General features: G+C 44.0%; 2 protein-coding genes across 2 annotated transcripts in view; one reads left to right on the forward strand and one right to left on the reverse strand.

Annotated features, from left to right (window-relative positions):
* Positions 1-5,490, forward strand: part of lrrc17 (leucine rich repeat containing 17) — a 58,856-nt gene extending 53,366 nt beyond the window's left edge. Inside the window, exons 3-4 of the mRNA XM_086010427.1 lie at positions 2,396-2,551; positions 3,111-5,490. Coding sequence (XP_085866553.1) covers positions 2,396-2,551; positions 3,111-3,463 — 509 coding nt within the window. The 3' untranslated portion in view covers positions 3,464-5,490. The remainder of the gene's footprint in view (positions 1-2,395; positions 2,552-3,110) is intronic.
* The window catches only part of fbxl13 (F-box and leucine-rich repeat protein 13), a 301,931-nt gene that overhangs the window by 187,475 nt on the left and 102,007 nt on the right, over positions 1-12,449 (reverse strand). The gene's annotated exons all lie outside the window — the stretch shown is intronic.

The raw sequence follows: 12,449 nt of genomic DNA on the forward strand, positions 1-12,449 counted from the left end.
AGTGTGTAGAAAGGTCTGAAGTCTGCAAGTGTAGGGTGGTACCTCAAAAGAAGAAAGTTGATAGCATTTTACATCAACAGAAGAAATCATTATGAAGGACATCTGCAGAAGGAACAGTTCTCAGAAAGAGATGATTTTTATGTAGAAGAAAATAACTTGCATTTACTTAGCACCTTTCACGACTTCAAGACATCCCAAAGTGTTTCACAGCCAATTAAGTAATTTTGAAATGTAGTCACTGCCATAATGTAGGGAAACGCAGCAGCCAACTTGTACACAGCAAAGTCAAATAAACAGCAATGAGATAACTGACCAAATCTGTTTTTGGTGGTGTTGGTTAAGGGATAAATGTTGGCCAGGCTACCATGAAAGCTCTCCTGCTCTTCTGCTAATAGTACCATGGGATCTTTTACATCCACCAGAATGCAGACTTGGGATTTCTTTCATCTGAAAGATCCCACCTCTAACAGTGCAACACTCCCTCAGTACTGCACTGAAGTGTTAGCCTAGATTATGTACTCAAGTCTCTGGATCAGGGCATGAACACATGACCTGCTGACTGGAGGTGAAGGGGCTACCACCTAGCCATATATGGATACCTTTCTGATGCTGAGCCACCCTGTGGCTTCTGTGAGGAAAGGCATGGTGAATTACTTGGTTAATATAGGTCTTCTGTGATAACTTGTGTTACGCAATTGCTTTTTACCTTGGGCCCAGAAATTCGGGTCTCCACGGGTGAGTACGCACGGGGTACTCACCCGTAGGCCCAATGGAAGTGCCGGTTTCCTGCATGCACTGTGCATGCGTGGGAAACCGGCACTTCCGTTCCTCTGAACGAAGGGGTTCAGAGGTCGAACGCGTGCGCAGGAGGGGCTGCGCGTGCGCAGCGAACTTCGGTCTTTTTTACAGGTTTTCCCGGGAACGTAAGCCTGCAGAATTTAGAAATGTAAAAAGCAGGCGTAAGGCCTGCTTTTTACAAGTTAAGTGGTGAATTAATTAAAATTAAAACATTTTTTCCACAGGTTTATTATTTTTAAATACTTTAAAGCAAGGTAAGTTTATTTTTAGCCCCGTTAGAAAATAAAATGATTTTTTTCAAAAATTTAAATTATTGTTTAAAATAGTTATTTCATGTAATTTATAGTTTATTTAAAAAATGTGATTTTAAAAAAATGTATTTGAAGATTTAGTGCTATTTTGGGGCTGTAGTATTTATAAGTCTTAACAGCACTTCCTGTCAGACTTATGAATGGAGCATTCCCTGCTCCGATTGGCTCCCCATGGCCCACGTGATCCCAGGGGATGCACTGAACTAACTGCGGGGGCCCAGAGCTCAACGGCCGGCGCGCAAGGTAAGTGCAGATCGGGGGCTTGCACCCGCGGGAAGCCCCCGGCCCGAATTTCTGGGCCAATGCCTATCATAGCACCACCTACAGGCCTAAGTGGCGCTGCAGGTAAATGTTAACACTTTTAAATGGTATTCCGTTAGAGAATCTTCAACGCAGTTTGAAATGGAATGCTGCCACCCAGTCAACATTTTAAATATATAATAGATTTCCCCCAGCAGCAGCTGACGAAGGGTCTTCGACCTGAAACGTTAACTCCGTTTCTCTCTCCTCGGATGCTGCCCTGGCCTGCTGAGTTTTTCCAGTGTTTTCTGTTGTTATTGCTAGCTGCACTTTCCTGCCTTCCCCCCCCATGGTTGCATCTTTCCTTTTGTCTCTCTCTCACTCCACACCTCCCCCCCCGCCCACCCTTACTGGCACCTTTTTCCTTCCCCTCACTGGCAGCATTTTTCTTCTTCCCGCCCTCCTGCCTCCCAACCTTGCTGGCTATATTTTCCTTCCTCTCCACCGACATCCAACAATGGCTGAAATTTCTGGTCTATTTCCTGAGCCGCTTTTTGGCCCTAGAGCCCTTCTGCCTACAGAACAGTGTTTTGTCCTCTGCTACCCATCGCCCTCGCACACCCCTCGCTCCTTACCTCTCTCATCCTCCTCTCTCCTTCACCCTTTCCTCCTCTCTCCTTCCTCTCTCCTTCCCCCTTTCCTCCTCTCTCCTTCCCCCTCTCCTCCTCTCTCCTTCCCCTCCCCTTCCCCTCTCCATCACCCCTCTTCCTGTCCCTCTCCCTAACCTTTTACCATCCCCCTCCTGCTTTGTCTTTCCTATCCTTTCTGCATCCCTCTGTCCCCGCTCCACTCCCTCTCCGTTCCTGTACCCTTTTATGCTCCCCACTTCCCCTCCTACCACCTCCCAACTGCCTCCTCTCCTGCTTTGGTCCAATTACCCACCCTCCGAACCTGCTTGACCTGAAAGTGCTCTTGGTCTTGACTTCCTACGTGCAACATCATGGCTTAACATTGACTGGCTTAACATAATTTTCTTATTTTCACAGACCTGGCGAAAGTTCCCATCGATATTCCTGCTGAAGTTCTGGAAGTTGATCTCTCCAGAAACAAAATCAAGCAATTGAATGCCAAAAACTTCATGAACATTAAGGAATTAGAAATATTAAACCTCAGCAGCAATGCAATTGAATACATAAATCCTGGTAAGAATATTCCCATATGCCTTAACATGCAATTGTTATAATGTAGGTTTAAAACAAATACAGAGGGTGAAACTGCATAGTTTGCAAACAACCAAATCACAACTACGTTCAGAGTATGGATGTGCAAATATTTATCCAGATACAATTCTCCGTCTGTATAGAATTTTCCTAACTAGGCTGCATTGATTCAGAAATACCATTGACATTTTTGAATCACTTGATAAATTTTGAAAATAGTTAATTAATAAAACATAACCTGATGTAACATAAACTGAAAACAATTGTTTGGATCTACTCTTGCAAACTTTGTGCCATGTAGGGGCAATTTAAAAAAAAGACAGCACTTTTTTCCATTAGATGAGGCCATCAAAATAACTTAAATTAAAAAAAAGCTCTGACGAAGGGTCACCGACCTGAAATGTTAACTCTGTTTCTCTCTCCACAGATGCTACCTGACCTGCTGAGTATTTCCAGCATTTTCTGTTTTTATTTAAAATTTTAAAAACTCCACATGAAGTAATTTCCAAGAAAAAGTTATTGTATTTTTTTTCAATTTCAGCTGCATTTGCTGGTCTTTTGCGCCTGAAGAAGCTGGATCTATCTTGGAATAATTTATACAACTTTGAATATGGCGTCTTGGAGCACCTGTACTTTATAGAGAGGCTAGTTCTTAGTGGAAATGTATGGAGGTGTGATTATCAAATCCACTACTTGGCCTACTGGCTGCAGGTTCACTACACTGTACAGTTTGAAGGCCTTGCGTGTACAACGCCCAATGAGTATAAGGGCTGGACTGTGCAGAACTACATCAAAAAATATTATGAGGGTTGCCCCAAGGAAAAGGCGATAGCAGATTTTGATACATATGATTCTGATAAGTTAGAAGAGGAAGAAATCAGAAGGATACCCTGACTCGTTGAAGTATAAATATTTCATGCTTGCCTTTTACATATGAAATAGAACTACACATAGAAGGAATATGTAACCATAATTCACACAGACATTTATATATGTCAGAATCATTTGTTTCTAGCCTGCCTTGGTTATATTACAGCATTATGAAAAATGAAAGCTTCAGATTATGCATATTCCAAATTGTTCAAGGAATTTCACACAGGTTTTTTGTAAGACAACTGCATCATATTAGTACTGAGAAAAATTATACCTATATTTTATTGTATCGCTTCATTTTTTTAACGAAACCTTTTAATGTATCTTATTCTTTGTAATAATCTAGAAAACATACAGTCAGTAGCAGTACGAAATATACCACCAAATGACATCAGGCTTTCTAACCAATTAGCACCTTGAATGCCTTGTTACTTTGCGATGCATCTTATACACTCTTCCTGCCATGTGCTAAATTGTGATTATGCCATGCATTGAGAATTTTTGCAACATTTTTTTCTTTGTGTATGCATATGAAGCAACCAAATAGCAAACCCTTATTTAATTGCCATATAATCAATCATTTCAGATCTGTTAGCCAAGTATTTTAATGTATTGGTCTTCCTCTCTGTAACTGTCCCAGCTTTTCTCTGATTGCCTTAGCTCATCTCATGCTGCCCCAGCATCAGTCCCATGTAGCATGTCAGCCAAAATGAAACAAATGTTTAACCATGCTCCTGAATATGGAAGAAGTTATAGAAAAGCTGTAAAGCTATAGAATTTTTCCAGTGCTAATGAACATGGTAATCACCACTGCTATTTTGGCTCAAATATTGCACAGGTCGGAGTGGAAAAGTGAGAGCAAAGCTGGGACAGTCACAGAAAAGTTGTGTGAAGGAGATAAAGTAAAGGTCAAAAGCTGCAATGGATGTTTCAACTCTTACATAAGAACTTATGAGGATCACGTTTCAAACCTTGTTGTAATCAATAGAAGCATTCAGGAGCTAACAAATTAGCATGCTATACCTAAGCTAGGCTTGCAGCTAAAAGTCTTAATGTGAGAGTGGACTGTATTGTATCTCTTAAATGTCCTGAATTGAATGGAATGTCTTGCATTTTAACAACGGGCAACAATCTGTCCTGCTAAGGTCTCAAAACTCCTTCAAAGGAAGTGCAGCTGTTTCCAGTTTCTCTAATTGACTGTAGTATAGCTTATCATTCACTCGCTGAACCAGTAACCTGCTGCTATTCTGGCTTGATTGAACTGTCACAGGAGTTGTTTGCACTGCACTGGTGACCAGCACAAGTGTCAAAGTCCTGTACAGTCCCATTGCAGGTCCCAATGGTATGTTACCTCCTATTCCACTCTATTCTTGATGTTGGGCTCCTCCTAATCCACTCTGATCCCGATTTTCAGCTTATTTCCCCATAGATGAGATACCACTACTAGGGGATTGATCTGCTCCATTTCTGTCCTAGGCCAGTTTACCCCTCTATATGCAATTATTCACTCCAGGCTCCCCAGGATCACCAAATTAAAATCAGGCATAGTGCAGATACTTGATTGGCACAGTCCATCCCAGCCGTCAAGTTACTACAATTTCTTTAGATTCACCAGCACACTTCACCTCAAACATGTAAACTTAGCTTCAAGTAATTTTTCTATATAAACATAATAGGGGTAATTTTAATTCCTGCTACCGGACGGAAATGAGGTGGTGGTGAAAAATCGCAGCAGTGGACTCACTGCACAGTTGCCGCTCGTTACCTGCCCGTCACCGTATTGCTTCTGGAGTTTTTATGTGTGTATAACCAGTCTATTGTGTTAACTCAAACTTAATTTGTTGATGGTGAATTTTTGCATTGTTTTGGATTTTTATCTTTGTTGTTTTTATTCCATCTAACTTAATGTTTTATTCAGTTTTGCATTTTATAGTCTTATTTTTAAAGCTTTGTAAACATTTTGTTACAATAAAAAATATCAATAAAATGTTATACATGCTGGGAAAAGGTGGTGTCCCATATTTTGAGTGTCATGGCGTAATTTTAACCTAACTCGCCAGGTGGGAGACTGATGGGATTGCACCAGACACCTGCTTTACCCCCCTCCCAATTTTACTTTCTATTAACTTCAATGGAGAGTAAAATTGAGCAGGGTATAAAATGGGTGACTAACCCGAACCTGCCCGTTTTCCGCCTAGTTAGATTAAAATTAACTCCTCAGTGTCCCCATATTGACTGATATTTTAGAGGTCTGTGTCCTATAGTGCAGAGGTAGGTTAAGAGGTATGACAAAAGGTGTACTGTTTGGGCATTCAATTTGAGGTCATGTAATAATGCAGTTTCTGTTATTCAAGTGTTATTACTATTCAGTACAATATTAAGAGTTTAATTAGCATTAAAAGAGGATAGCTCAACGGACATTACTTTAGGTACAAAGTACTCCCCGATCTGCATACGTATTATTTAAAAAATATTGAAGATTTATCTTTACTAAGAGCTCACACGACCATGTCACTGCGGAGCCCTCAGTCAGAGCCCCACCAGAGTCCTCACCCAACTGAGATGGCCGTCTCAGGCCCTGCACAGCCACAGGAGGAGCAGACTGTTGCCAAGCCCACCCAGGCTCGCAAACCCAAAGGACGCCTACAAAAGGTGTCAAAGCAGGAGCAGCATGAAAGTGAGCAAGGTGCCTCCACATCTGCTGAAGCCACAGGGGAAGCACCACGTAGAAGCACGCATAAGAGAAAGATTAAGCATCTATAGTCACAAGGATGTTTTGATGTAATACATCTTTAATATAAACATCACCATTTCAATTTCAATAAAGAAATGCGATGGCAAACATTCAAAGTGTTGGCCTATGTGTGCCCAGAAATGGAAGTGTCACAGTGAGGTGCCAGGGTGCCTTTCATCTGTAATGATGGTGGTGAGAGTGATAGGAACCCACACTTTATTGTACATTGTGTATGGTGTGTTAAGAAGGTGGCAGCCACGTGTGTTTGCTTCATAAACTTGAGCGAATCTGGCATAGATTAGTGCATCCCTTGCATCATGGGCAACAATGTGCAAGCTGTTAACTGCCTTAAGTGCCTCTCCCTTGGTGACGGGACCGATTGGAATTCCCAGAGCCGGCACTTGGTAAAGTAGCGTGGAGGCGGATTGACGGGATCACAACCTGCCGTCAATCAAAAAGATTTTAACCTCTGACCTGCCTCCAAACCCGCCCTCTCAGCGCTGGCAAAATCGTGGCCAAAGAGTCTGCAAAGGGATATAGACTCAGTGAGTGGGCAGTAAGGTGGCAGATGGAGTATAATGTAGGGAAATGTGAGGGTATTCACTTTGGTAGGAAGAATAGAAAAACAGAATATTTTTTAAATGGTGAGAAACTTTCAAATGTTGGTGTTGAGAGAGATTTGGGTGTCCTCGTGCAAAAAACACAGAAAGCTAGCATGCAGGTACAGCAAGCAATAAGGAAGGCAAATGGCATGTTGGCCTTTATTGCAAGGGGGTTGGAGTATAAGAGTAAGGAAGTCTTGCTATAATTGTACAGGGCCTTGGTGAGACCACACCTGGAGTACTGTGCACAGTTTTGGTCTCCTTATCTAAGGAAGGGTATACTTGCCTTGGAGGCGGTGCAACGAAGGTTCACTAGATTGATTCCTGGGACGAGAGGGCTGTCCTATGATGAGAGATTGTGTAGAATGGGCCTATACTCTCTGGAGTTCAGAAGAATGAGAGGTGATCTCATTGAAATATACAAGATTCTGAAGGGGATCGACAGGGTAGATGCTGAGAGGTTACTTCCCCTGGCTGGAGTGTCTAGCCAGGGGGCATAGTCTCAGGATAAGGGGTAGGCCATTTAAGACTGACATGATAAGGAATTTCTTCACTCAGAGGGTTGTGAATCTTTGGAATTCTCTGCCCCAGAGGGCTGTGAATGCTGAGTCTTTCAGTATATTCAAGGCTGAGATAGAGAGATTTTTGTACTCTATGGGAATCAAGGGATATGGAGATCGGGCGGGAAAGTGGAGTTGAGGTCAATGATCAGCCACGATCTTATTGAATGACAGAGCAGGCTCGAGGGGCTGTATGGCCTACTCCTGCTCTTATTTCTTATGTTTTTATGTTCAGCCCGCTACTCACTAACACACTCCCTTTCCTGTTACAGGACATAGAAACATACATAGAAGATAGGAGCAGGAGTAGGCCATTTGGCCCCTCGAGCCTGTTCCACCATTTAATGAGACCATGGCTGATCATCCAAATTCAGTACCCTGTCCCTGCTTTCTCCCCATATCCCTTGATCCATTTAGCCTTAAGAAATATATCTAACTCCTTCTTGAATATATTTAATAAGTTGGCCTCAACTGCCTTCTGTGGTAGAGAATTCCACAGGTTCACCACTCTCTGGGTGAACAAATTCCTCCTCATCTCAGTCCTAAGTGGCTTACCCCTTATCCTTAGACTGTGACCCCCTGGTTCTGGACTCCCCGACCATCGGGAACATCCTTCCTGCATCTAGTCTGTCTAGTCTTGTTAGAATTTTATAAGTTTCAATGTGATCCCCTCTCATTCTTCTAAACTCTAGCGAATATAAGCCTAATCGACCCAATCTCTCTTCATACATCATTCCTGCCATCCCAGGTATCAGTCTAGTGAATCTTCGCTGCACTCCCTCCATGGCAAGAACATCCTTTCTCAGATAAGGTAACCAAAACTGCACACAATACTCAAGGTGTGGTCTCACCAAGGCCCTGTACAACTGCAGCAAGACATCCTTGCTCCTGTACTCGAATCCTCTCGCTATGAAGGCCAACATACCATTTGCCTTCTTAACCACCTGCTGCACCTGCATGCTTACCTTCAGCGACTGGTGCACAAGGACATCCAGGTCTCGTTGCACTTCCCCTTTTCTCAATCTATTGCCGTTCAGATAATAATCTGTCTTCCTGTTTTTGCCACCAAAGTGGATAACCTTGTATTTATCCACATTATACTGCATCTGCCATGCATCTGCCCAATTACCCAACCTGTCCAAATCATACTGGAGTTTCTCTGCATCCTCCTCACAGCACACACGCCCACCCAGCTTTGTGTCGTCTGCAAACTTGGAGATATTACATCTAGTTCCCTTGTCTAGATCATTAATATATATTGGGATACTTACATTCTATGCCTCAGCTAATAAAGGCAAGAGCAGGGAGGTTATGCTTGAACTGTATAAAACACTAGTTAGGTCTCAGCTAGAGTACTGTGTGCAGTTCTGGTCACCAGATTACAGGAAAGATGTGATTGCGCTAGGGAGGGTACAGAGGAGATTTACGAGGATGTTGCCTGGACTGGAGAATTTTAGCCATGAGGAAAGATTGGATAGGCTGGGGTTGTTTTCTTTGGAACAGAGGAGGCTGAGGGGAGACATAATTGAGGTATATAAAATTATGAGGGGCCTAGATAGAGTGGATAGGAAGGAACTGTTTCCCTTGGCAGAGGGGTCAACAGCCAGGGGGCATAGATTTAAAGTAAAAGGTAGGAGGTTTAGAGGGGATTTGAGGGGAAATTGTTTCACCCAGAGGGTGGTGGGGGTCTGGAACTCACTGCCTGAAAGGGTGGTAGAGGCAGAAACTCTCACCACATTCAAAAAGAACTTGGATGTGCACTTGAAGTGCCGTAACCTACAAGGCTACGGACCAAGAGCTGGCAAGTGGGATTAGGCTGGATAGCTCTTTGGCGACTGACGCGGACACGATGGGCCGAATGGCCTCCTTCCGTGCTGTAAATTTGTATGATTCTACTGGTATTTGGGTTGAGAGGTGCTCCAAGGATGGTGGTAGGACTGGGACTGATGTTGGGAGGAAATGATGGTGCAGGGGAATAGGAGGTAGTCAGCTGAAGTGCTCCTCAGTGAGCTGCTGTCAAACTGCTCTTGTGGTTGGCAGGATAGGTGCGTCTTGCTCTTCCACATCATCTTCTGGGTGTTCCTGTTGTTCATGCTCCTCTGCCACCACATCTTCCTCCGCAGGTGGCTCAATGGGGTGGCCCCTCTGGATGATAAAGTTATGGAGACCTCATGCAGCAGACATTGACAATCCTGGAGACTCTCTGGGGGCAGCCTACAGACTTATGCGGGCAATGGAAGCACTGCTTGAAAATGCCTATGGTCTGCCTTTATCAGGGCTCGGGTGGAGGCATGGCACTGATTATACCTCATCTCTGGATCTGTGCTCAGGTTCCTTAGAGATGTCCAAAGATGGGCGGGTTAGGTTGATTGGCTATGATAAATTGACCCTTAGTGTTAGGGGGATTAAATATGTGGGGTTACGGGGATAGGGTGGGATATGTGTTGGTGTAGGGGTTACGGGGATCGGGTGGGATATGTGTCGGTGCAGGCTCGATGGGCCGAAATGGCCTCTATCTGCACTGTGGGGTTTCTGTGATTCTGTGAGATGTCATGAGCCAAGTCTGCAGGGGATAGTCTTTGTCCTCTAACAGCCAGCATCTGACCCAAAAGTATGCACGAAAGAGAGGGTGAATTGAGGACTGGCACAGGATGAAGGCATCATGGCAGCTGCCAGGAAACCTGGCATAAATACTCAGGACCATAGTGACTTTCAGACACAAGCAAGGACATATGTGATCTTGTGCTGCATTGCAGTTGGTACTGCACCAGGTGACATAGCAGTGCGATGGCTTCCCTAGTAAAGCGGAGCTTCCTCACACTGCTGAGCTGCAGGTGTGTAGTTCTGGACCTGTACACTCGAGTGGACGAAGGCCTCCTGGAATCTTCCCTCCTTCTGCCTCTTCTCTCTGCAGCTGCAGGTCACTGGACTCTAGCCTGCTGCTTCTCCAGCTGTCAGCTGTGGCTCAGTTGGTAGCACACTCGCCTCTAAGTCAGAAGGTTGTGGGTTCAAGTCCCACTCCAGGGACTTGAGCACATAAATCTAGGCTGACATTCCAGTGCAGTACTGAGGAAGTGCTGCACTGTCAGAGGTGCTGTCTTTCGGATGAGACCGAGGCCCCATTTGCTCTCTCAGGTGAACGTAAAAGATCCCATGGCACTATTTCAAAGAAGAGTAGGGGAGTTATCCCCGGTGTCCTGGCCAATATTTATCCCTCAATCAACATAACAAAAACAGATTATCTGGTCATTATCACATTGCTGTTTGTGAGAGCTTGCTGTGCGCAAATTGGCTGCCGCGTTTCCCACATTACAACAGTGACTACACTCCAAAAGTACTTCATTGGCTGTAGAACACTTTGAGACATCCGGTGGTCGTGAAAGGCGCTATATAAATGCAAATCTTTCTTTCTTTCCACGCCCTTCTCTTCTTTCTGCCACAATGGCATTCCAAGAGCTACACCCATGAATTCAATGGGTTTGCCAGAAGCCCATGTCAATAATCCTCTGTAGACTCACCCATATAAGAACATTAGGAGTAGGCCATACGGCCCCTCGCACCTGCTCCGCCATTCAATAAGATCATGGCTGATCTTCGACCTCAACTCCACTTTCCCGCCCAATCTACATATCCCTTGATTCCCCTAGGGTTCAAAAATCTATCTATCTCAGCCTTGAATATACTCAACGACTGAGCATCCACAGCACTTTGGGGCAGAAAATTCCAAAGATTCACAACCCTCTGAGTGAAGAAATTCCTCCTCATCTCAGTCTTAAAAGGCTGATCCCTTATCCTGAGACTATGCCCCCTAGTTCTAGACTCTCCAACCAGGGGAAACAAAGTGGCTGCTGCATCATCGGGGTTTACAAGACCACCGACCCCATTTTAAGGCCATTAATGCCCGTTAACGCTATGTGAAACAAGTTACAATCGACCCCTTAGTTTCCTGTCAAGCACTGGGTGAAGCCAAGTTTCTGTAAAACAATGATTTCATATTTTCTACAGCAATCATCGCTTCCAGTTCCCCAGCTTTGTTCCTTACGCATCTTGCATTAATGTACATACATTTAGCCCTTTTACTTGTTATTAGTAACCTTCACTACTTTTCGTCTCTTACTAACTTTTTGTTTTTGTCTCACTTTTCCTCCTTCTTTACCTTTCTAGTGTTGTCTGGTTTGTGTTATTTTCCCTCTCTTTGCTATTCATGATGCCTATTTTATCTATAGTTAACATTTTGGGAACCTCAATGCTCATCAACTACCTTCACTCTTCCTTGTCCCACCATACAGGGATAATTTTTACCTTTGTTGCTTGGGCTGTAAACTGGCAGAGCGGATTGCCTACTTGTTATAGAACTCGCCCAATTTTAATTTCCAATCTGCTGGTTTACCCACAAGCGGTGAAGGTGACAATTATTCTCTACAAGTTTAAATCCTCCTCTCCAATCTAATAATACCATTTCTGTTCAGGTGGACCGTCTCTCCTGAATGGTTTCTACCTTTCCCAGAATTTGCCCCAATGCCCCAGAAATCTAAAACCCTCCCTTCTGCATCATTTCTTAAACCATGCATTGATGCCTCTATCCTTCCTCTCCTTAACTGTGTGTCACTAGCAGTAATCTTGAGAACAATGGCCTTTGGTGGTGTGAACTGGGCTCAGGGAACGGTCCCAGAGCCAGAACATGTAGGCCCTAGGCCCAGCTGATATTGGGCCTTGGGCCTCATTTACATGAGACTGACATGAGCTGCAGACATCAAATGGGCATCTCCTGACAGCTTGCCAACAAAGGGGATTGCAGTTTAGGGCCGATGTGTCACCAGCAACAGCCCTTAGATAGGTCTGGAAGGGGTGTGGGGGAAGCAATCAGGAGGGAAGGGTTGACCGGGAGTTGCCGTCTTCATATGATGTATTTCCCATCATTTGTGCCTAATTATAATATGGCTGCCTATATTTGGGTCGACGCATTATACAACTATGCAATTGATTGCCCTGCGATCCAATTACATAGGCTTTAGAGCTCTTTCATTTTTGGGTTTAACCTTTAACTGAACTTCCAGAACTGATTCTCCCATTTCTTTGCAATCATGGAGGAAATACTTTGTACCTGATGC

This window comes from Somniosus microcephalus, chromosome 17 (assembly GCF_052327205.1).
Source record: "Somniosus microcephalus isolate GS21.2 chromosome 17, FLI_Smic_1.0, whole genome shotgun sequence".
Classification (NCBI taxonomy): domain Eukaryota; kingdom Metazoa; phylum Chordata; class Chondrichthyes; order Squaliformes; family Somniosidae; genus Somniosus; species Somniosus microcephalus.